At 42.4% G+C, this 24,522-nt stretch overlaps 1 protein-coding gene across 2 annotated transcripts in view; it reads left to right on the forward strand.

Moving 5' to 3' along the window:
- The window catches only part of LOC117511786 (nucleolar protein 4-like), a 418,634-nt gene that overhangs the window by 29,254 nt on the left and 364,858 nt on the right, over window positions 1-24,522 (forward strand). For both annotated transcript variants that reach the window (XM_034171682.1, XM_034171681.1), the window contains exon 2: window positions 19,043-19,195. In XM_034171682.1, coding sequence (XP_034027573.1) covers window positions 19,043-19,195 — 153 coding nt within the window. The remainder of the gene's footprint in view (window positions 1-19,042; window positions 19,196-24,522) is intronic.

A 24,522-nucleotide genomic window follows, 5' to 3' on the forward strand; every position in this document is an offset into this window, starting at 1 on the left:
AGGACGAGTGCTGCTGTTTTGACCGTTTGGGGCATTCTTTCTGTGTGTGCTCGGTTGAGCTGCAGAGAAAACACTCCCCACGGATCAGCCTCCTTTGTCTCTGATCTGATCGCCTTTTGGCCCTGCTCGTTTCCATAGCAACGTCAGCAGGGGGAGCTGTCGTCACGTGGAGTGCCCTGGCTGTGGCGTGTGGGGAAGTCGGCTCCCTTTCGGACCCGGGAGGAAGAGGGACGGCTTGTGCCTGACCACGCCCTTCGTCTCGCTCCCGTCGGTGTTCTGTTAATCGGTTGTGTAACCGTATAACCAGGTCGATAAGCCCGTCTAAATCCCGCGGCTCGTCCTTCGCCACCAGGTGCTCCTTAAGGACCAGGGACAGTCCGTTTACAAAGGCGGCACGGAGCTCAACAGCATTCCAGCCGGCTCACGCTGCTGCGATGCGGAAGTCGACTGCATACTTCGCTGCGCTCCGACACCCCTGTCTTATCAACAGCAGCACGCTTGAAGCGGTCTCGCCTCTATGAGGGTGGTCGAACACCTGTCGGAACTCCCTCACAAACCCAGTGTAAGTCATTAGGAGCCGTGAATTCTGCTCCCAGAGCGCCGTAGCCCAGGCGCGTGCCTCTCCTCGAAGCAAATTTATAACGTAAGCCACCCGGCTAGCGTCTGACGTGTACATGACGGGTCACTGTGAAAAGACGAGCGAGCACTGCATCAAGAAGTTCGCGCACGTCTCGACACAGCCTCCGTACGGCTCCGGAGGGCTTATGTATGCTTCAGGGGAAGGTGGGGGGGTTCGTTGAACGACCAGTGGAATGTCTGTCTCTGGCATTCGGTCAGCAGGAGGAGGTGCTGCAGCAGCGCCCTGAGCATGCGCTTCCACCTGGGCGGTTAAAGCCTCCATCCTTCGATTGAGAACAATGCTCTGCTCGGTAACTAAGTCCAACCGAGCAGTAAAAGCGGTTAAGATGTGCTGCAGCTCACCTAACATGCCTCCTGCTGGCGCCTGTGCACCTCGCTCTTCCATTGGCTGTTCAAGCGATGGTTGACGCTTCTCGGGATCCATGACGCTGGCCAAGAAATCCTGTTGTGAAAGTGTAGGAACACGGACCCACAACAGGGGGCGTAAAAGAACGGGCAATGGATAAGCCAAACAGTAACAATTTAATGTTGTAAATTGTGCACAACGGAATACAGACAACAAGAAGTTTGGAACTACAGTCAATTACACGTTGGGTGACGTGTGGGCAGGCTTGAGGATAGGAGACGCCCATTCAGAACCGAGCCGGATCTCACACGGCCCTCACCGCCAGCGGATCTGAAGAACACCGGAGCCGCCAAGTCCTGAGTCCCCAGGTGGTCACCGTCTCCAACTGTCAGACCTGGCACTGCTGGAAGAGAACAGAAACAGCACAGGTGAGTGTGAGTACGCACACTCAGTAATCCCACAGTCTGTGGGATGGGAGCACCTCCACCTCCAGTCACACACTCGTGCAGCTCCTGTCTAACCACTTATCTGGTTGGGGTGTGAAGCGAAGCCGTCGCTGATCACACCAAATGCCAATCCCACAGATAAGGCAACACCACAGGAAAACGGCTGCAAAGAAGTTCAGACTATTAGTCAGCGTTAAATACAGCAGAGAATATTACCTCCAAGGTAGCTGATTTCTCGGCGGGGAGGTGGAGTTGCAGTCCGGCCTTTAAGGTGGTGGTGATGTGGATGAGTGACAGCTGGTGCTGATGACGAGTGACAGCTGTCACTCCCGGTTGCTATGACGCCCTCTCGTGCTTGAAGCCCACACTTCAAGCAGGGCACCATCTGGTGGTGGTGGGCCAGCAGTACCTCCTCTTCAGCGGCCCACACAACAGCAGGTCTGACAGAAAAAAAGTTCAGTTTTCGGAGAAGATAAATTCTGATGTGATTTTTTTTTTTTCAGCTTGCTTTGTGGCAGTGGAGATTTTACACTGTGTGAGCAGCATGTGTGGGCAGACACGCCCCCTCCCACCCCCAAACACTTGCACCATGTGCCATGCATGTAACCGTCAAGATAGGGCCCCACAGTATGTCTTCTGTGTTCCACTATTTACTGAGTGATTTGTTCCAAATAGGTTCCATGTTGTTTAACAGGAACTAAAAATCTGACTTTGGAAACTGCCTCCTCATATTCAGCTTTTGATCTCAAATGCCTTGAACAAATGTTTGGAGCTCATTAAACATGTTTGGTTTTGTTTCAAGCTTTTTAACAGTAGCGGGCGTTTTAGAGCAGCTGGTCGTTTTCGGTGAACTGTTGGTCTGTTTGTCTCGTTGTGTTGTTGATGTGCTGAAGCCTTTTTGCATTTTTTGTTGCCGCGGGCTATAGCGGAGTGTTTCCTGTGTCAGTGTTGGTCAGCATTTGTGGTTCCCTGTGTGTGCACGCTCTCAACGTGTGTGTGTGCATGTGTTACTCTTCCTCTGTGAGTGTGTGTGTGTGTGTGTGTGTGTGTGTGTATGTATGTTGAGGGTGATCCAGGTCGGCTGCTCCTCGCTTTGCATCTCAGCGCACACGTTACCCGACTGTGTGTGTCCCAGTGTGCTGGATGCAGGGTGGGGGGGCAGGGTGAGGGGGTGGAGAGATGATGAGGGGGCAGTTAGTCTCCTGTGAATGGACCCCAAGTGTCTCCTAGCAACAGGCTCATTTGGAAGTGGGATAGAGACAGAAGAAGAGGCACAGAGCCCCCCCCAAAAAAAATAGACAGAAAGAGAACAAGAGATGCAGCCGGTCTGGAGTGGAGGACAGATGTTACGACACAGTGATCCAGGATCAATATCGGTGGCCAAATAGGACAGATCCACAGCAGATAATACTACTTTTATTTATGTTAGGGTCTTTGGATACTAGAAGGTCACTCGGAGAGCTCGTTCCTCTGCTGAGGTCCGACATTCGTCTTTATACCATCTGTTAGTTTATCAAAGTGAGACAGTTTGTCCTTTGATCTGTTCTCTGACTTTCTTGCCTTGAGACACGGTCTGAAACGTTCCTGTCATCTCTTTCTTTTCAAATGTGAAGGGGGTTCTTTGTTTTCCACTGTGAGGTGTTTGGTTGTTCTTGTTTCATCACATCATCTCATATGTTTTTTTTTTATCACTTTCTTTAATATTGTGATGCACTTTGCCCTTTATCTTTCTGGCTTTTTGACATGTTTGATTGCTAAAAGCCTTCTCATTGTCAGGCGGTTGGTCCTTTGATCTCTTAAACGTTATCTGTTATCACGTGATCGGACAGTTTTCTTGCTTTTGTATTGTCGTGTTTTGCCCTTTGATCTATTTAACTTTCTTGCTTCATGACGTCATTTGACATGTTCCTTTTATCTCTTTTTTTCTGTTGTGAGATGGTTTGCCAAACATCTCTAATGTTCTTTATTAAAAATGATTGTATACTGTATCTCTTTCCAGTTCAAATATAATATACTTTTTCTTGACAAAAATAAATAAATAAATAAAAAAATACATTTGCACCAAATTTCTTTAAAATCCGTTCACGTATTTTTTGAAATATCATGCAATTAAACAAAAGTTGTCTGAAGCAATAACTGATGGCAGACTTCTGAAAGTAACACAGTTTTAACTTGTGTCATTGTTGTCTTAAGAGCACCATTGTTGAAAAATGTTTGTCCATAAAATGACTTTATAAACCAGAAATGTGCAGAAGAACAGAAGCTCAGCTCTGACGGCCCGCTTTTTGGTCATATTTACATATTTTAATGTTCTTTTGCTTGTCACACCCACTGCACAGGATGCTCATGTGTTCATCCAGGCCACACACACACACACACACACACACACGTTTGTTGGCTCACTGGAGTGCAGACGGACAGATCTGCCCTCGCACCTCCTGCTCTCTGACTTTCACCCTTGTTTTTGGCCAGTTGGACGTTTGGTTGTGGGGGCGGGGTTTAGTCTGTGCTGTGCCTTAAGGTGTCTCCTGAGCATGCACACACACACACACACACACACACACACACACACACACACACACACACACACACACACACACACCCATCCTGTGGCCCACATAGATGAGTGAGTGTGTGCGCACGCTGTCACATAGGCTCCACTCCTGGGCTGCTGATGTGCCCTTCAACCACAAGAAGGAGGGCGAAGAGGAGGTGGGGGGGGGGGGGGGTGTCGGGGGGGTCCTGTGTGTAGATGGAGTTCCTGAAAATATCTGTACGACTGTGTTTGTGATGTGTGTGTGTGTGTGGGGGTTGGGGGGGGGGGGTCGGGTGTGTGAGTGTGCACGCTGATTTGATGTCACTCTGTCTCAGTATCGGTGACATCGAGCGGCGAAGCAGACACTGCAGGACAGACATGTCCTCTTGTCCTGTCTCTTCTCAGTTTTTTCTTTTTTTTTTTTTTTGACCTGGAGCCTGTTGTTCTCGACTGCTCCTGATGTGCCAGAGAGACAAAGGACACAGTGTGTCTGGACACTGTAAACTCCCCCCAACCACAATAGCTGTTGTCCTCCATGGCAGTGGGACAGAGACGGTAGTGACGTGTAATTCCAGCCCAGTCTCACGTTTTTGTTTTTTTTTTTTGTCCTCCCATCACAAAATGATTCAAATTTTCGTGACGGGTTTTTTTTTTTTTTTTAAACTCACTATTACTAACCCTACTCCCAACCCCAACCCTAACCTTAACCATACCCCCCCCCCCCCCCCACACACACACACACACTTCAAGTTTTAATTGCATGCAGCCATCACGGAATGAATTAGAATGAATTTGTGCTGCCACGATGAAAAGTTTGCACTTTTCATGACAATATGACGAACCAGTAGATGAATTCATGCTGCTGAATCGCGACAATCCGTGAGACTGAGTTAATTCACAATGTTTAACTCAACACTCTCAGCGTCCAGATCTGCTGGACGACCAAAATATCTGATCCACAGCAAATAAATTCTGTTTTGATTTTTTTGACCTAAAACAGACCCAAAGATCATCCACCCATCATTTTTATGACACCTTTAATATCATCTTCTCCTGAAAAACAGAGAACACGCAAAAGCTAACACATTCTCATTCAAACCTTTCCACGGTGCTTACATTTTGACATTTCGTCAGACACAGAGCGTCTGCCACGAGCGCAGGCAGGTACAAACGAATGGCGACTGCCGCCCAAATACCCTGAATGTGGCACGAAGCCTGAATGGGTTCAGGCAAAGTCAGACGCCATTTGTGTGATATCTGATGGCTTCATCTAATTCAAGCTCTATCTGTGTGGCATTCAATGGCATTCGCTCAATTTCGACGCCATTTATGTGGCATCCGGGCGCCATTCGTGTGGCATTCGATAGCATTCTGTCAAATCAGTTGACATTCGTGTTGCCTGGGGGGGCTACAAGTCATACTCAGACGGCATTCGTGATGCTCGAAGGGTCCACACGACACACTCGATGGACATTTGTGTTGCTCGGGGGGGTCGCACAACACAGACGGTTGGCATCTGTGTTGCACTCAGCCCCCACTTGGGACATCCTGGGGCCATGCATGTGTGGTCCACCTCGTCCGTGCACCTCCCGGGCCCATTATGGTATGTTTGCGGGCCCCATTTAGATTGCTTTGACTGCTGTCAGGGTGTTTGTTTCAACCGCTTCAGAAGCAGTCAGACTGCAGGCATGCAGCTCCTCGCCGCCCTTCAGTTTTCGCCACCTCAACCACACCTCGACAGCCGCGCAAATGAGTGCACTGCAACTGCTGTTGTACAGTAGTGTTCAGAATAATAGTAGTGCTATATGACTAAAAAGATTAATCCAGGTTTTGAGTATATTTCTTATTGTTACATGGGAAACAAGGTACCAGTAGATTCAGTAGATTCTCACAAATCCAACAAGACCAAGCATTCATGATATGCACACTCTTAAGGCTATGAAATTGGGCTATTAGTAAAAAAAAAAAAGTACAAAAGGTGGTGTTCACAATAATAGTAGTGTGGCATTCAGTCAGTGAGTTCATCAGTTTTGTGGAACAAACAGGTGTGAATCAGGTGTCCCCTATTTAAGGATGAAACCAGCACCTGTTGAACATGCTTTTCTCTTTGAAAGCCTGAGGAAAATGGGACGTTCAAGACATTGTTCAGAAGAACAGCGTAGTTTGATTATAAAGTTGATTGAAGAGGGGAAAACTTATACGCAGGTGCAAAAAGTTATAGGCTGTTAATCTACAATGATCTCCAATGCTTTAAAATGGATTTTAAAAAAAAGACGCGTGGAAGAAAACAGAAAACAACCATCAAAATGGATAGAAGAATAACCAGAATGGCAAAGGCTCACCCATTGATCAGCTCCAGGATGATCAAAGACAGTCTGGAATTACCTGTAAGTGCTGTGACAGTTAGAAGACGTCTGTGTGAAGCAAATTTATTTGCAAGAATCCTCCACAAAGTCCCTCTGTTAAATAAAAGACATGTGCAGAAGAGGTTACAATTTGCCAAAGAACACATCAACTGGCCTAAAGAGAAATGGAGGAATATTCTGTGGACTGATGAGAGTAAAATTGTTCTTTTTGGGTCCAAGGGCCGCAGACAGTTTGTGAGACGACCCCCAAACTCTGAATTCAAGCCACAGTTCACAGTGAAGACACAGTGAAGCATGGTGGTGCAAGCATCATGATATGGGCATGTTTCTCCTACTACAACAAGACAATGAGCAAAATCTTGGTTCCAAACAACAAAATTAATGTTTTGGAGTGGCCTGCCCAATCCCCGGACATAAATCCAATTGAGAACTTGTGGGGTGACACCAAAAAAGCTGTTTCTGAAGCAAAACCAAGAAATGTGAATGAATTGTGTAATGTTGTTAAAGAATCTTGGAGTGGAATAACAGCTGAAAGGTGCCACAAGTTGGTTGACTCCATGCCTCGCAGATGTGAAGAAATCATGAAAAACTGTGGTTATACAACTAAATACTAGTTTAGTGATTCACAGGATTGCTAAAAAAGCAGTTTGAACATAATAGTTTTGAGTTTGTAGCATCAACAGCAGATACTACTATTATTGTGAACACCCCCTTTTCTACTTTTTTTTACTAATAGCTCAATTTCATAGCCTTAAGAGTGTGTATATCATGAATGCTTGGTCTTGTTGGATTTGTGAGAATCTACTGGTACCTTGTTTCCCATGTAACAATAAGAAATATACTCAAAACCTGGATTAATCTTTTTACTCACATAACACTACTATTATTCTGAACACTACTGTAGGTCTTTGGATTGCATGTTGACTTTGGCCAAGTGGCCAAAGTCAACATGCAATCCAGCACATGCACTCCATGGAATGTGGAGTGCATGTGCTGTGCCCACTATGTACGAGGCATTCGACTGTAGCTCTGCTTTTCATGAATGTCATTTGAGTCCTCGTTCGTGTGCCATTCTGCCTCATTCATGTTCAAAACACTTGCAGAGGTGTTCTTTGATGCATTTGACCACATAACTGTGGTAGTGGAAAAAAAAACATTCATTATTTGTTTTATATAACACCTAAAATAGATCCTTGTTATTTGATATTTTATTAATTTATAAACAAGAGAAAAGGGATGTACATTTTTGCAGACGTGGGACGAAATCACTGTCAAGTCACTCTCAAGTCATCAATCTGCAAGTCTCAAGTCAAGTCTCAAGTCAGCTTGCAAACAATTGGTGGTCATTATGACTTGGGACTTGACTTGAGACTTGCAGATTCATGACTTGAGAGTGACTTGCTGGTGACTTCGTCTTCTTCTGCATTTTGGGGTGTGTCACTGCTCCTTTGAGGTTCCAAACAGTCCAACAGGAACATTAAATAGCAATCCAATCCAATCCAAAATTGTTCTCAGTCCACTTGTAAAAACAGTCAAATAGTTGGCTGCTGTCTGCTTTCCTCAGTCCAGTGAAAAATCACAACAGAAATTTGTGGAGCTCTTCATCCGACAGCACTTCTGCTTCAGCGAGAGACGTCCCAGCGAATACTGCCAATGCCTCCAGATGAGGCATGTGAATCTCATCACTGGCAACGATTTGATACGCATCTCAATACACACTGCTAGCGATATGATACATATAGTGATACTGACAATACAATACGATATGATTGATCCCTGCAAAGAAATTATCCCAAAATTTTAAATAGGAAACAAGAAGTTGATTATAGTTCATTATGGTACTGTGGTATTCATCTTCTTCTTCTGATTTTACTAGAGGAAGAGAATTTTTTTTTTTACTCCCTATTAAGCAGAAAATTTACCAGATTCAACATTATGGAACAGGAATTAGTTCCCTCATATGTGGAACCTGCTTCATCACACTGTCATGTTATGGGGTAAAAACGGCAAAAATGGTGACCAAGGTCGATTTCAGTTTGTACAGGGGTCAAAAGTTAAAGTTGCTCCAATTTTGGTAAAACTTGGTGCAAATTATTGGTTGAGCTAATAGGACTAATAAATGGAATAGTTTTGACTGTGTTGAATGTTTGGTCTCCAAAGTAAAGGTCAAACAATGTTGACATTCACTGGATTCTATGATATGTGACAGTCTTAACCCATAACATGATAACTAAGCATGACTCATGGTCCAAACTATTCCTTTTTAAAACCTATTAATTCAATCAATACTTTGTATCACTTTTTACCAGAATTCGAGCAACTTTAACTTTTGATCCCTGTGCAAACTTGATCAGACAAATAATGTGGTATATTTTTCAGTATGATTGAAGCATGTTTTAATTTTGACCCCTGTGTAATTCTTCAATTGACCCCTACCTGGCTGCCTACTGAAAATTCAAATGGCCAATCATTTTTTTTTTTTTGTTTTTTTTTGTTTTTTTTTCAAAAGAATAATGTCTAAGGTGTATTTGTGCCGAATTTGGTGCTTCTGTCACCATTTGTTGGGAAGGTGTCGTAACACGGACCCACAACAGGGGGCGCAAGTGAACGGACAATGGATAAGAAAAGGAGTAACAATTTAATGTTGCGAAAGTACACAACGGAATACAAACAGAAATAACAGGTGCCAATTGTATACAAGAGGACAGTGGGCAGGCTCGAAGATAGGAGACCTCTGATGAACGAGGAGCCGGGGCCCACACCGCTTCCACCACCAACGGCCTGAAGAACACCGGAGCCGCCAAGTCCTGAATCCCCAGGTGGTCTCTGTCCTCCGTTGTCGGCCCTGGTACTGCTGGCAAAGAAGAAACAGAAGGAGGTGAGTGTGAGTCCTCACACCCAGCAACCTTTACACTCAAAGTCTCTGGGAGGGAAAACCTCCACCTCCAGATACGTTTCTCTCGTGCAGCTCCTGTTGGTCCCTCTTCTGGATCACCACAGGAATGCGGCTGCACACAGAACAAAGTTTAGACAATCGATAAGTCAGCAGAGAAATTACCTTTGTGGTAGATGATTTCTCGGCGAGGAGGTGGAGTTGTGATCCGCTTCTTGTAAGGAGGTTAATGAGAGACAGCTGGTGAGGTTGACAGGTGACAGCTGTCACTTCCAATAGCTCTGGCGCCCTCTCATGCTTGAAGCCCGCACTCCAAGCAGGGCGCCGACTGGTGGTGGTGGGCCAGCAGTACCTCCTCTTCAGCGGCCCACACAACACCATTTGCAGGATTCCTCTGTAAATATTCTGTTATCTGTTGCACTACTAACAGCAGCAATCCATATAATAAGTGCTGTGTTTTCCGATGGTTTGGATTATGATTTGGGTGAAGTTGTGGTCCATGAATTAGATTGTTTATGTGTTTTGGCATTTGACTTGTTGCATTCTTTCATGATGAATGCACTTACACATGGGCACATGTGTAAAAGCTAAAAGTCACCTCAAATCTGTAGAAGAAATATCCACTTACCAGCCAACTTTTCTATCAATCACTCACCAATGTGTCTATTGTTTTTTTTTTTTTTCTGCCTGTAGATATTGTACAGATTTATTCTCAAACCCTCACAAACTTTGCTCTTTGTTTTAACTTTGATCCATCACCAATTAAAGCACATTCGTGTCACTCTGGAGCACAACCACGTGAGTGGACCTCAGACGTCGCCATCACACTTGTTTGCTTTGACCACAAATTTTCAGCTAAAAGTACCTTTTGATGAGATGAGACTTCACGTCATCATGTTTGATGATATTTGGACATGCTGCACTCCTTTGTCTTTGCTTTGTCTCCTTTTTGGTTTTGTCCTCGTCTCCTTGTGCCGCTGATGTTTAGCAGCAGCAGCAGCAAAACATCCCATTATCTTTCTTTGCTTCTTTCTTGTGTTTCACACCCTCCTCCTCTCTGCCATGCATTTTTGTAACGGTACCGGGGACGGATGAAGGGTTGGGGGGGCTCATTGGAAACATCCTTTGTGACAAGCGGCAACTTGTTACCATAGCAACACTTATTACCTGCACCCCAAGATAAGCCCGGGTAGAGCCAAAGAGAGAGAGTCAAGATATACTACTGTATATCTTGACTTGACTGTGTGCACGTATGAAAGTGCATGTGTGTGTGCACGTGCAGCCAAAAAGCTTCAGCTCATTGACTCATCATTAAATACTTGACATCTGGTAAAGGCCACGCTGGGAACAAGGCTGAGGAATAATGAGGACATACACACACGCACATGCACACACACACACTGCCCGCTCCAGAGGTTGTTTTTGTGGTGGGGTCACATTTATTTTTGGGGTGCAATATTTTGCACCCACAATATTTTGGGGTCCTTTAAAACAACTCATGCAGTGCCCGGAGGAAATTTGTATTCCTGTAGAAAATTGGGAACTTAAGTAGATTTCTGATGGATGGTTGTATGAGGCTGTGTTTGAAGGTGGGATGTACAATGAAGTGTACTTACATTATATTATTATTTGAATATAGTATTTCATATTGTTTTAAAAAATCGGTTTTATTATCAATTATATGAAAATAAAAGGATTCCTATTAAATGGGTTGTTGGAAGAGACTCAGACAAAATTAAGCAGCACATTTAGAACATATGAATCAGCAAATCAGTATCCCACCTCCTGAACACAGTTTATTTAAGCTTGAATTCACAGCAAATATTAAAGGATTATTAACTAACTGCTCGGTCTGTACAGGGAAATATCAGACCGACGTGTTATCAGTACATACTGTGTGAAAAACACGGAGGTCTGACATTCCCGTACAGACCGAGCTAGCAAGGTTAATAATTTGTTTATTATATGGCTATTTTTAATATATATATATATATATATATATAAAAACACACGAACTTAGAGTATCACCTGAATATGAAAGCTGCTGACTCCTCGTAGTCAGACCTGTTCGCTTCACCTCCATGAAGAACTTGCTAACAGACGGTCCGGTCGTTAGCTGGTAAGTTTTCAATTGGTGTGTTTTTTCAGATGCTGTTTAGAAATTTATGTAGTACGTTCATGTCCGACTTGGATTTTCTAATCGTGTTTTTAGCTTCCTGGTTAGTAAAGAAAATATGTATTGTGGACCGATTGTCATTGTAAGCGGTCCAGATGTGCGAAAATATCTGACCATTAATCAGCCAATCAGAGCGCGCATAGCGTCAGAGCCATATAATAAAAAAAGTTATTCAGCTTATGTACTTACTGAAATGTTGTACAAATAGTGGGAAATTTGTTGGTGTTGGCAAAAACGGATTTTAGCTAATGTCTCCTCAGTGTTGTCAATAGCCCAGTCACTCGGCTCACGACGATTCCTTAAAGTAGACCTGCTTTAAAATAAATGTGGTCAGACTCAGAAAGAAATAGCTGATATGTGTTTATAAGACCCTTATGAATGCAGTAAAGTAAATCTGCAAGCCCAAATTTGTAATTCAGCAGAGAAATCATTGTTTAAAAATGACAAATGTGCAGCTAAAATTTGGCCCTCTGCTGCCGTGACGTAAGGGAGAAGACAGAGCGCTAGCACCTTCAGTCCGATCCTGCGCATTGAGTGAATGCAATACTAGCTATTTCTCAATTGAAATTAATTTTATCTGTTAGTAATGTTACTGTTATACACATCCTGGTTTCAACATCCAAAAGCAAGCTGCAATGAATGCGAGATACAGCTCTGCATGCTCAGATCAGCGGCGACATCGACAGCGGACGACGTTCTTCCCCGACCCTTACTGCGCCAGCCCGCTCGCTAGTGCGGAAGTCCCGAAAATATCATTTTTATGCAGTCCATAAACATTTAGTCTTAGAGCAAGATAATATAAAACTCACCAGTAATTGTTTTTTACGGGGAAATATGATTGAATATAGATCTAGTCTAAAGGCAAAACAATCATAAACAACCTCGAAACGGCAGTAGGCTAAAGACAGTAGATTTTCAGTGCGACACCACTCAATCAAATGGGTGTATGAAAAAGTCCACAAAAATTCTTTTCAGGCAAAAATAAAAGAAATGTGTACGCACCAAACGTACCGCAAGACAGTATGAAGTTTTAAAAAAAGTCGACCCTTCCGTATAAGGCCTGGTTCACGTCAGGATAATTAGGCTGATATCGGACCCGATCTTCCCCTTCCGACAATCTTAAGGACACCCCGACAATCGTGATGACGCTAAAGATAATCTTATCAGATATTCCTCCTGTGTGTGGTGTGTTAAGAGCGCTCTGATCTGCTCGGAAGGATGTCAGGGGCGCTCCGATCGCAAATCGGGGATATTCAACATGTTGGATTTTTTTGGCCCAATATCGCAGTGTGTGTTGGGTTCTCTGACCAAAACGAGCACACAGCCTGCTGAATGTGACGTGTAGCTAATCAGAAAGTGAGGTGACGGACATATGGAGCGGAAAATAAAATCAAAACAGCTGTTCTGACTTACAGAAAGTCCGGTGGTTGCGCCGTCTCCACTCCTTTAAAGAACACCTTTTCTTTTTCTTTTTGTATTGTTTTTTTCTCTCTGTTTTAAATAGTCCACAAAGTATCTCCGTTTGTTTACTCTGAAGTCACGTTTAATCTCGAGAGATTTTACGAAATTTCCTGTCTGAGTTGTGAATGTTCGTGTGTGAAATCTGTTCATGTGTGTTGTTGTTGTCCTTACCGTGTGGCTGAACACCACACACTCTACCACCAAACTTGTTAGATCCATGATTTTTTATCTTCACGTGTGTGGTTTCTCAGGTTTTGGAATCCTAAAGATAATTTTAAAATCCTGTCGTGTGAACCAGGCTTAAGACAATAAAAAGGTGCTTTTGTAAGAGATGCAAACTGATGTAAATCCATAAATTACAGATGGCGCATGCAATGCATGCTGGGATAGTGTATTCTCTCTTACGTCACAGCAACGTCCCGGATGTGATGGCAGTTTTGCGGAAGGCCAAATTTTAGCTGTAAATTTGTCATTTTTTTAAACAAAGATTTCTCCGTTGAATGACAGATCTGGGCTTGCAGATTTACTTCACTACATTCAGAAGGATCTTATGTGTAAATACGTATAAGTCATTTTTTGGTCCAAAGATCTGACTGCATTTATTTCAAAGCAGGTCTACTTTAATGAAGGGAAAAAGTAAAAAAAAAAGTCACAGTTCACTGGACAAAAGAGCTTTATCACCGAACAGTCTGCGAAGCAAGAGCGCAAAAGGGACTAAAGAGGAACTTAACAAAACCGAAGCTAAGGATCTTGACGCTTTAAATGAAGAGCACCTGGAACCACAGCTGGAGCTGGAGTGTGTCTGTATCTCTGAGTTCCAGGACTCGGTGCTGGGATGGAGCTCATAGCGCCTGAGTCCTGGAGAAACTGCAGACAGAAGCTGTGGAGATTTGTGTGCACGCTGGTGGACACACCTGCTCTGGTTCCTTGTCCAGAACAAAAGAGGGATCATCTCCTTCATCATCCGAACCCTCACTGTCTGACGACATGCTGCGTGCTCTGTCTCACTCCAATTAAAAAAAAACTCTGGTGTGCCGTGGTCACTGCTGTATCACTGTTTTATGTTCTAAGCCCTATATATTGATTTATAACAGAAAACTGCCAAAAGGGGGAAATATAAGTGTAAAGATCACTGAATATATCAGAGCAGTAAACTGATCAGTGCATGTGAAGGCGCGCATTGACTCGTGCAGTTATTTCCACCAGCTGCAGCTGATGCACAATGTGAATTCTGCCTTCCAGAACAGCTCTTTATATAATCATTTGAATCATCTACCTGTTGCCACATGTAAAGAAGGGCTTGCTTATCATTCCTACACTCATATTGTTATATGTAATAAAAATAATAAGTGCACGCTTGAGCTGCTGCTGCGTTCATGTACCGTCGGAAGTTACACAACTCTTTTGTTGTTTCAAATTCAGCTGTTGCTTGTGGCAAAATAAGTAATTGTATCCACACAAAAGATTAATTCTGGCCCATATAAGGTGCCTGAGCCCATTGAAGCTGACCCCCACACAGATAAAAAAAAAATCCAAGCAAGCAGGCTGAGTTTGCCCTGTAATTTCTGACGTTACATGAACACAGCAGCAGTCTCAATGGTCACAAACCGGCTTCTGCACAGTGTGAAAACATTCAGCCAGTCGAACAAAGCCAAACTGAATAATAACGTTACAAAAACTAAACAAACAATTAAAAAAAACGTCAAGAACGACAGCAAAATGAAACACGGACGAATTGAGGTTTTCGTTGCCCTTCGTTTAAATTTTTCAACAGTTTAAAAATCCTGACGAAGCGCCAACTGCAGGAACGAAGCTGCGCGAAGGTTAAACGATGCCAACGAAAGTCCAGATTTCTTGTTTCATCAGGGCTTCGTTGCCCTTCGTTAAGTGCTGTGTGACTGGGCCATAAGTTAAACTCGCAAGGAACAGTGACAGCATGCATTTCACAGTAAACGTATTTGCTGGGATGCTGGCATTAAATGTTTTATTGTGAAATGGTGCAAGCAACATGAACTATCTGATGTTGCTTAACTTTGCTACCAGTAACCTCAGCGAGCCACGCCATCTTGGAAGTACGAATGTTGCAATGTTAATCAAAATAAAGATTTCAAAATAAAGGTTTTGAAAATTAATTCCCAAAATTTTCATAATAATGGATACACATCATTGTGCTATGTGTAAGCTATATCCGAAAACTGAGACCAATCTGACAAATAGCGAGACGTTGGAGCCACATGCTCTCACTCACACAGACGCTTCTTGCTTTATAGATCGACGTAGCAAAAGCAAGAAACTACACACAGACACAAAATAATCAATATCTGCAGATGGACGGATTCATCTGGACCTGCTGACCACAAATACGTTCGTCATGTTAGTCGATTGTCTGCGACACTCTGAAGTGAGGCTGGAGGATGCTCCCGTTTTTTGCATTTTGTGACCGTGAACCACAGTTGGCCCTCAGCTCGCCACTCGCTCCAGGATCCTCACTCTGTTCACCAGAGACTCAATTAATGTTCCAAACTCTTCTTTGCTCCAAACCATATTCCGTCTCTCACTCTCACACACACACACACACACACACACACACACACACACACACACACACACACACACACACACACACACACACACACACACACACACACACACACACACACACACACACACACACACACACACAGAACTGCCCTGTGAGGTCAGCTTCCTTTGGTTGCCATGGTAATGTCAGCAGGTTGCATCCTGTGCTACTGGTTTGCAGCTATGGGTTCGGTTCCTGGAGCAGGTCAGATGAAGCGGGCTCCGTCTAATTCCTGTCTACTCAGTTATTCATGTGTAATTATAAATGATGAATACTGTGTGTGTGTGTGTGTGTGTGTGTGTAAGGCCCTTCTCCCCAATCACTCAATTTTGACGGGCCAATCAACTGAATGTACTCCAGTTGGAGTGTGCACAGGTGTGTGTGTTATTGATTTACCATCAAAGCAAATGACACACAAACATTTTATTCCATTTTAAACATCTGACTGAGGAAAATGGCATAAAATGTGACTGCAGTTTATTTGTACTTATTTACTAATTATTGATTATGCTAAGTATGAGACATACAGTACATCTGGAAAGTATTCACAGCACTCCACTTATTATTGCAAAATGAATAAATTTTTTTTTTCCTAAAAATTCTACACACAATACTGCACAATGACATTGTGAAAAAGTTTATTGGAGATTTTTGCAAATTAAAAAACAAACCACAATACTAAAAAAGACTGAAGTTAAGAGGCTTATGGTGTTTTGTTTTTGTTTTTTGTCATTTGAGTAAATGTTCAATTTTGGGCCGAGTTATGGTCAGAGGTCAAGTGTTCTGTCATGCCACAGTTAAAGTTTACCTCATGCTTTTGTGTTTGTTTGGGTGTGTGTGCATGTATTTTGATATTAGTAACGACTAGCAACAACAACATGAATCCTGATACACCTAACCACATCACACAGTCATGCAGAATGGCGTCGGAATTATGAATCGGCGCACAAAAGTTCTGACAGCCATCTGCACAAGTAGACACAATTGGTCGGCGGCCCATAGTGTGATGCACATGTTCAAAACCCTCTGGGCGCCATCGAGATGGGACACCTATCCGACGGCGGGCCATGTGTAATCTGCCGACCATCTGACTGTAGGTATGGCTATTGAAAAGATTTTATCGACATCGTTAACATTATCGATTCTGCTTATTGATCCGATTCCCTATTGATTCCGCTTATCGATACCTCGTGTCACTTTTCTGTGTACTAAAGTAGGCTTTACAGGTTTTCTTGTTAACAACATTTTACTGAGTCTTAAAGTAAATAAATATGAATGAAATATGGATCCTTAACCCTCTGGGGCCGACGCCGTCGTATACAACGGCTAAGACCAAGCTTTACTAAATTATAAATAACTTTTTAATGATATGAGATAGAAACTTACTTTTGTTTTTTTGCTGAAAAGTTAACTCTGTGGACTTACAAGCCAGCCATTGGCCATCTTTGTACTCCTCATAGAAGCTGTGTGATGACGTGCGCAATGTGAGTGTCCATTCGGAATTGGTTCATTGTCACATGGTTTTCCAAAACCCAATCGTAGGGCAGTTTTACCTCACGTGAAAAGCCAAAGATCATTTTCAGGAGTGATATGTTACTAGTTGGCCCGTTTGAATAGCACCCTGGGTGCTCCAATGAGGACATACTATTCCAGTGCTCCCTGCACCATTACGCACAGCAAAAGTGAAAGCAGATGGAGAGCCTATGATGACAATCTCACGTGCTCAAACAAAGAGTGTGTAACTATCAGGATTGCTTCACTAGTTTGCATGTGAATGTTACTGGATAACTCTGTTGCTTTCTCAGCGTAAAGCACCGTTTACCATATCAGTGGACAACAAAACGCATAGACCATTTTGAATATATTGTTCAAAATATGCATTTGTGTTTATTGTTTGAACGTTTTTGTTGTACAGTCTTTCACACAAGACCTCAAATTACCTTTATAAAGTGTCAAAACAGTTGTTTATTATAGTTTGCTGTGTGTTTTGAATAAATGTGTGTGGAAAATTATTTTTCGCTTAATTTTTTCTTTGCCTATTTTTGATTGTAAACCTTTATTACACTTATAAAACACAACAAAAACATATATATTCTGAAAGCACAGGTTGTCCTGAAAAAAGTGGCAGTTCCTTTTGAAGTTACTAATTCTGACCAGACTCTGTCTTGGCAGAGAACCGCGCAGCGTTGGGAGCTATGCCAAAGGAATGGAGGACGAGTCTTGTTTCTTGACTGCAACAAGACAAGAGTCCCAGTTAGTGACTTTAATCCACACAAAAGTGACTCACGATTAATGGCTTTGAGAGGGGTTAAAAAGCTGACTTGCCGCTTCTGAAGAGCAGGGAATCAAAGAATCAACGAGTCAGTGGATCGAAGCATTGCTTCATTGATTCACACTTCAACCTGGAGTCGTGCTGCAGAAGCAGTTGATTACAGATCCGCTGCAAGTTCTGTAATCAGCATAGAGAAATTAATTTTCCAGACAAACACCCTCAAAAAGAACAGCTGCTCTGAAGGACCGATAAGGGAATCGTTAAGCAAAAAGGCTATTGATGTCAGTGGATCGAATCAATTCTTAACAATACCCGAAAACAACCAGTTCTCGATACCCAACCCTATCTGACCGCAATTTACATATTCCGATGGCAGCAAAACAGGATCCGAAACGATTTGAGCGCACACAGGGGAACCTCGAGATAGATCTGGCACTACAAAGCCTGCCGGTATGACCTAGTAGTGTAGTAATAGTAATGTACTTCGGATGATTCCGACAGGGCTGGCCACGCCTCTTTTCCTCCCGACTGTGTCGGATTCTGGCAATATTTGCCGCATCGGACATGGTTCCTCCACATTGTTGCTATGTGTGATGGGGGCTTTAAACAAACAAACAAACAAAATTTAAAATCATCATCTGTGGTGGTTCATTATAGAATTATTAAGTATACTTAATAATATTAAGTATATTAAAAAAATTATATGACAGACATAACTTTTATTATAGATGATAAAAGTTATGTCTGTCATATAATTTTATTCTTAAAATTGAGACGATGTGTGATCCAGTGTTATGGAGTAATGTCGGTGTGTCGTCGGGCAGCTTTAATGAGTTTGGCCTCCTCTGTCACCTCTTATTCACCAAAATCTCAGAATAAATGTCATCTGAACGCAAGTTCCCTCCAAAGTTGTCATTAAAGGCGTTTGAGGAATTCCTCGCGGGCAGCGTTTGATTGTATTTTTCTGTAGTCACTGTGGAGTGACTCGTTAAATTAAACCTTGTCATTAGTGGAGCTCTCCTGCTGAAATGTGGCAGTGTGGAAATAGTTTTTCATTTTGGCTTTGTTCCTTTTGTTCAGACATGAGTCAATAGATGTCGTTAAATTCACCCGTGTCAGAGATGATTGACAGCTCTGGCCTCCCTTTTCTGCAGTACTTCTATGGTCAGATCTTAGTTTCCTGCAGGTTGTTTCTTTCTAAATGGATTTGGTGTAATTAGTCATAATTAGATTCCTCGTTCATAAACCTGCACATCTTGGATTGCGTGGTTTTTTTTGTTTTTTTTCCCGGATGTTTCATGGAAGCTCCTCTCTCTTTGTGCACAGTGTGTGGACAGCATATCCGGCAGCGACTCATCCCTGAAGCGCGTGGCAGTGGTGGAGGATTTCTTCGATATCATCTACGAGATGCATGTGGAGATCGGCAGTGACCTCAGCAAAGCCCCAAAACACGCCGGACAGAAGAAGACCTACAAAGCTGTGAGCATTTTATCTTATTTTTTTAATAATTCCTTTGTGTGTGGCAGGACTGATGCAGCTTTCGGGTCCTCACTCATACATCTCCTGAACATGCCTCTCTGGTGCTCTGTTCCTCCTCATGTACCTCCACCTCACCATAATCACATCTGATCAAAAACTTAGACTGATTTTTCTTACAGATCTTCAGAACATTTCTGAAGCTGATTTTAATCATGAAAATTAGCTTAGTTTTGGTTAACGCCTCACTTCTGAACTCATTTCTCCAGCTCATAGATGTGTCTTGTCTGTTGTGTCCTAAATGGCCTTTTCGCACCAAGAGAAGGACATTAAACACCAAACACAAGTGATCTCAGTATGAACACTACATCTGAATGATGCAGACTTTTTCCTGGACCACTGCTTGAAGAAAGCATCTTCTTAAAATGACGGCAGTAGGTTTGAAAGTTTATTTTAAGTCCATCTTTAATCAGAAAACGTCTGTCTCATCCTTAATCGTAGCAGCCTGTACCTCCACCTTGCTGATGCCTGACTTGAGGTGGTGCTCTGTGTCCATTAGTGATCCATCCATCCATTTGGTCCATCAAGTCACAAAACCTGAAAAAACCTAAAAAAAAAACTAAAAAAAATCTGTCTTCAAATATTTCTTCTCCCAGTCTTGACATTTCATCTTGTCATTCTTGTTCAGTGGTGATCGTGTTTCGGCCTTCCTTACGTTGGCCGTGTTCCCGAGCACTGAATACCTGGTACATCTGGATGCTTCAGGTAGGTTATAATTCTGGAATATGGTAGCACTGGAGGATAATGGGTTCTTGGTAGCTTCATGTTTAGTTTTTCTCAAGTCTTTTACAGTTTTGTTTCCTGTGTCCCTTTTGACTATTTGCAACAAAATGTTTCATTGTTCATATGTTCATCACACCTCAGTAGTTTGGCCATTTTCCAAAAGGCATTCCATAATTTATACCGGTTGGCCATCGAGTATTGCGAAGGCTTTGCATCTGGCTGTCCATCCATCTGTCCTCCTGTCTGTCTGCCTGTGCTCAGCATAGGTCCAGTCCTATTTCTGCCAGATTCTTCAAATTTACAGGGAACATTCTTGGGACGCAGACCTTGGACAGGTTCAAAGATACCTAACCTTCACCTATTTTAACAAGTATTTATTTTAAGAGGTTAAAAAGTCACATTCTGTTTGTCTGTTCAGTTGTGTTTTTGAGTGTCGGGCATGACAAGATGGATCTATGGATAGAGCGTCACTGTGACGTCAGTGGCTGGTCTCTCGAAAAATGCTTCATTTTGTGTGTTTATATACATTTCTCATATATTATGTAAATGCTAGCGAGAAATAAACACTTCTAAAACTGAAAACATTGTTTTTGGAATCTAATAACTCCTCTGAATTTATTTACAAGACATTTCGCTGACATTAGCATGGTGACGTCACAGGCTGGTAGCTAGCTGCAAAACATTTCATTTGTGTGTAAGTACAGTATATCATATCATGTCATATTATTCAAACGCTAGCAAGAGATAAACGCTACTAAAACTGAAAACACTGTTTTTGTAACCTGATAACACCTCTGGAGTAATTTACAAGACATTTAGCATGCATGTAGATGTTAGCATGCATGCTATCTTCCGCTAACTCAAAGCTAATTTCCTATGGAGTTAAATTTGTCTCATTAAAACTTGCAAATGCACAAAGGGTGATCAACAAATATTCCTTGATTTGCACAACTTCCATTCTTAAAACGTAAATATTGTTTTTGATTGACTGATTGATAGAGGGGCTTTATTGTACATAAGACAATAGGATCTTAGCAATTAAATAACTGCAAATTATAAAGAACACAATGCTCATACAGCCGAGGGTATTTTATCATTGCGTTATTACAGTTTCTCTCAATTGATAAAACACTGTTCCTGAAAAATAGCGCACATTTCCCAAAATATTGCACACTATTTCCCCAAAATAGGACACAATTCACAAAGCACTGCACACTTTACTGTCAAAATTAGCACGTCAAAAATTTAACTCCAGTTTAACTCCAGTCAAAATGTGCACACACTGATCAAAACTAGCACACTGTTCCCTCACTGTTTCCACATTAAGTGTAAAAAATGACATAGTCTCCAAAAATGACAACTAGAACACAAATGCAACTCACAATTGAGTCAGAGGGGACCATTACAGTCCCTGACTGTACATTACAAAATTAGAAATAATCATACAGTGCAATATTGTTCACAGTACAGTATACTGTATAACATTACAGTATTTACACCACATCTGCATCAGTTCTGTCAGCTTGATTAGACCACAGGACCTCATCAACATCACAAGCTATACTTTCTCTGGCCAGGCAACGTGGAAAGAAATACCTTGTGTGTCTGATGCATCAACAGACACATCATCACATGCCAAGTCCATTGACTGCAAAAGATTGTCATAAGTATATGGCTGCCGCTCATATACCTTCCACCTCCACGCTGAAAAGAATTCCTCTATAGGATTAAGGAAGGAGAATATGGTGGCAGAAAAACAACAATAAACTGAGGGTTCATATTGAACCATTCTCTAATTAGTAGCCCCCTATGAAAGCTTACATTGTCCCAGACAACAAAAACAGTGTCTCTTTGGAAAACACCCAGTTGCACCTGTCCCATCAGGGACTCACGAAGTCCATCTAAGAAAGTCTACAAACGCTGGGTGATGTATGAGCCCAGGACTGCATGATGGTGAGTGACTCCAAAATGGCTTATTGCCGCGCAGAGGGTTACATTGCCTCCACGCTGACCTGAGATGTTGACTATAGCCCGCTGTCCAGTGATGTTTCTTTCCCCCTCCTCCTCTTGGCCAGGTTGATTCTAGCCTCATCCACATAGATGTATTCATGTGGCCCATCATCAGAGTCCAATTGAAAAACCCTCTGGAATAAACATACACAAGACAAATGGGTCAGTCATGTTCACTTCCTGTAATGCAATAGCACGGGTGAATCTGAACTGTGCATTTGATTTTGAAAACAGGCTTTTTAGAACATTTCACAGTTCTATATTTATAGAATTGGAATAAGACCATGATATGATATGATTCATATGATATGAAAGTGTAATTTTATATATATTCACTTGTACATATTGGAATCACTGTTCTTTTACTCTGAGGGTGTTTCTTTCGAAGGGAACTCTGTAGACTTGCTTCATGCTGACTCTGTTTTTCTTCAGGATACGATCAGTGGTGGAGAGACTTACACTGTTGATGTCCCTGACATGGTTATTTTCTTGAATGATCTGTTGCTGAATTTTCCAAAGTTTGATTGTGTTATTTTGCACCACCATTTGGACTATTAAGGCCTCTTGGTGTTGGTTGAATAAAGGTGCTCGTCCTGCTGCAACACGCGGTCTTGCAACTCTACCTAAATAAATAAATATATAAATAAAGGGTCAAAATATATAATATACACTTTGTGTAAAGAATGTGTATAGAAGAGTTGCACATACCTGTTGTCCTCTTTAAATCATTGGATAATTGATCCAACAGTGTATCTGCTGAGGTTGGGTGTGACTCTTTGTCCTGCTTCTTTCAGGGTCATTCCATGAATCAACACATTATTGATCACAGTTTCTTGAATCTCATCTGAAATTCTCCTTCTTTGCATGGGTCTTTGTCTCTGTTGAAGCCTTGGCCTTGGTCTTTGTCTGGGTCGCAGGCCAGGATTAGGTGCACGGAGAGGTTCTGGACGAGGCTGAGGAGCAGGTTCTTCTCCTGGTTCTGGAGGAGGCTTAAGGGCAGGTTCAGGTTCTGGACGAGGCTGAAGAGCAGGTACTGGATCTGTACCAGGTCCATGGGCCGGTCCAGGTTCTGGTTCCAGCTCCGGTCTGGGTCGTCTTCCTCATCCACTTCTTGCTCCTGACATCCATTTTGAAGGCAGTGCTGCTTCCCAGCAGGTTCTATGCTCTGCTGTTCATTAGTGACAGTGCTTTCAGCTTTGACTTGTTGTGTCTTAATTATGAGAGCTGTGATGGAACAGTGTTCGCATTCTGCCTCCTAGTGTTCACTTTTTGAAAAACGTGTGCTATGACTGAAATGTTTGTTCAAATGAGCAAAAAAATGTGTGCAGTCTTTTTCTAACAGTGTGCAACAGTTTTGGGAGCAGTGTGTAAGCCATGAAATGTGTCCAGTATTTTGACGACAGAGTTCAGTTTTTTGAGAAATGTGTGCAGTCAGTTGGCGAATATGCATGTAGTCAATGGAATTTAGTGTCTTATAAGTTGAGAAAAACTGAAGTCTCTCTCTGTTTTTTTCTTTTTTTGTTTAAGCCCAGGAGCCAGTGAGGCTTGTCATGCACCCCCCAACATATTCTCACGGGTACCAAATTGTTCACTGAGGCCATCTGAAAAGCAAAGAAGATATATTCCCAAGAGAAAAACTAATTTGCAGTGTGTCAAAAGTGACCATTTCCATGGCAGATCTTCCAATTTCAAGATTTGCTGACTAGAACAGTGAACTGATTGTGATCTCTTTATGAAATTGGTATCAAAATGATGCTAATAAATGTCAAATTATTATACAAAAGATTTAGTTGAATTATCCAATTTAAATATCTATATATATTAATTAAAATCCCAATTGCTGCTTGCTGGGATTTTCACCAAAATCTTCAACCGGTCCCTGACACAGTCTGCTGTCCCGTCAAGCCTGAAGACCCCCACCATATTCCCCCTACCCAAGAAATCCCCCATAACCAGCTTCAATGACTACCGGCCTGTTGCACTCAAACCGATGGTGATGAAGTGTTTTGAAGAACTGGTTAGAAGTCACATCATGTCATTCAGAACTCCCACTCAAGAAGACCCATACCAATTCACTTACAAGGCCAACAGGTCAACAGAGGATGCTGTGGCCACTGCCGTCCACACCACGCTGACCCACCTGGAGCAACAGGGTAACTACGCCCGTCTTCTCTTCTTGGATTGTAGTTCAGCATTCAACACATCCTCCCCCATGACCTCGTGAGGAAACTGCTGAACCTTGGACTACCTCATTCCACATATCTTTGGATTAGACCATCTGAAAACCAAAAAAGATATATTCCCAAGAGAAAAACTAATTTGCGTTGTGTCAGAAGTGACCATTTCCATGGCAGATCTTCAAATTTCAAGATTTGTCAACTAGAACAATGAATGGAGTCCTTCCCCAAGAAATTTTCTTTGGGATATTTTGAAGAAATCAGAATCAAAATTAATAAATGACATATTATTATTCAAAGGCTTTATTTGAATGAGCTCATTTGAATATCCATGTACATTCATTAAAATCTCATTTTGGG

Source organism: Thalassophryne amazonica, chromosome 6, assembly GCF_902500255.1.
Source record: "Thalassophryne amazonica chromosome 6, fThaAma1.1, whole genome shotgun sequence".
Classification (NCBI taxonomy): domain Eukaryota; kingdom Metazoa; phylum Chordata; class Actinopteri; order Batrachoidiformes; family Batrachoididae; genus Thalassophryne; species Thalassophryne amazonica.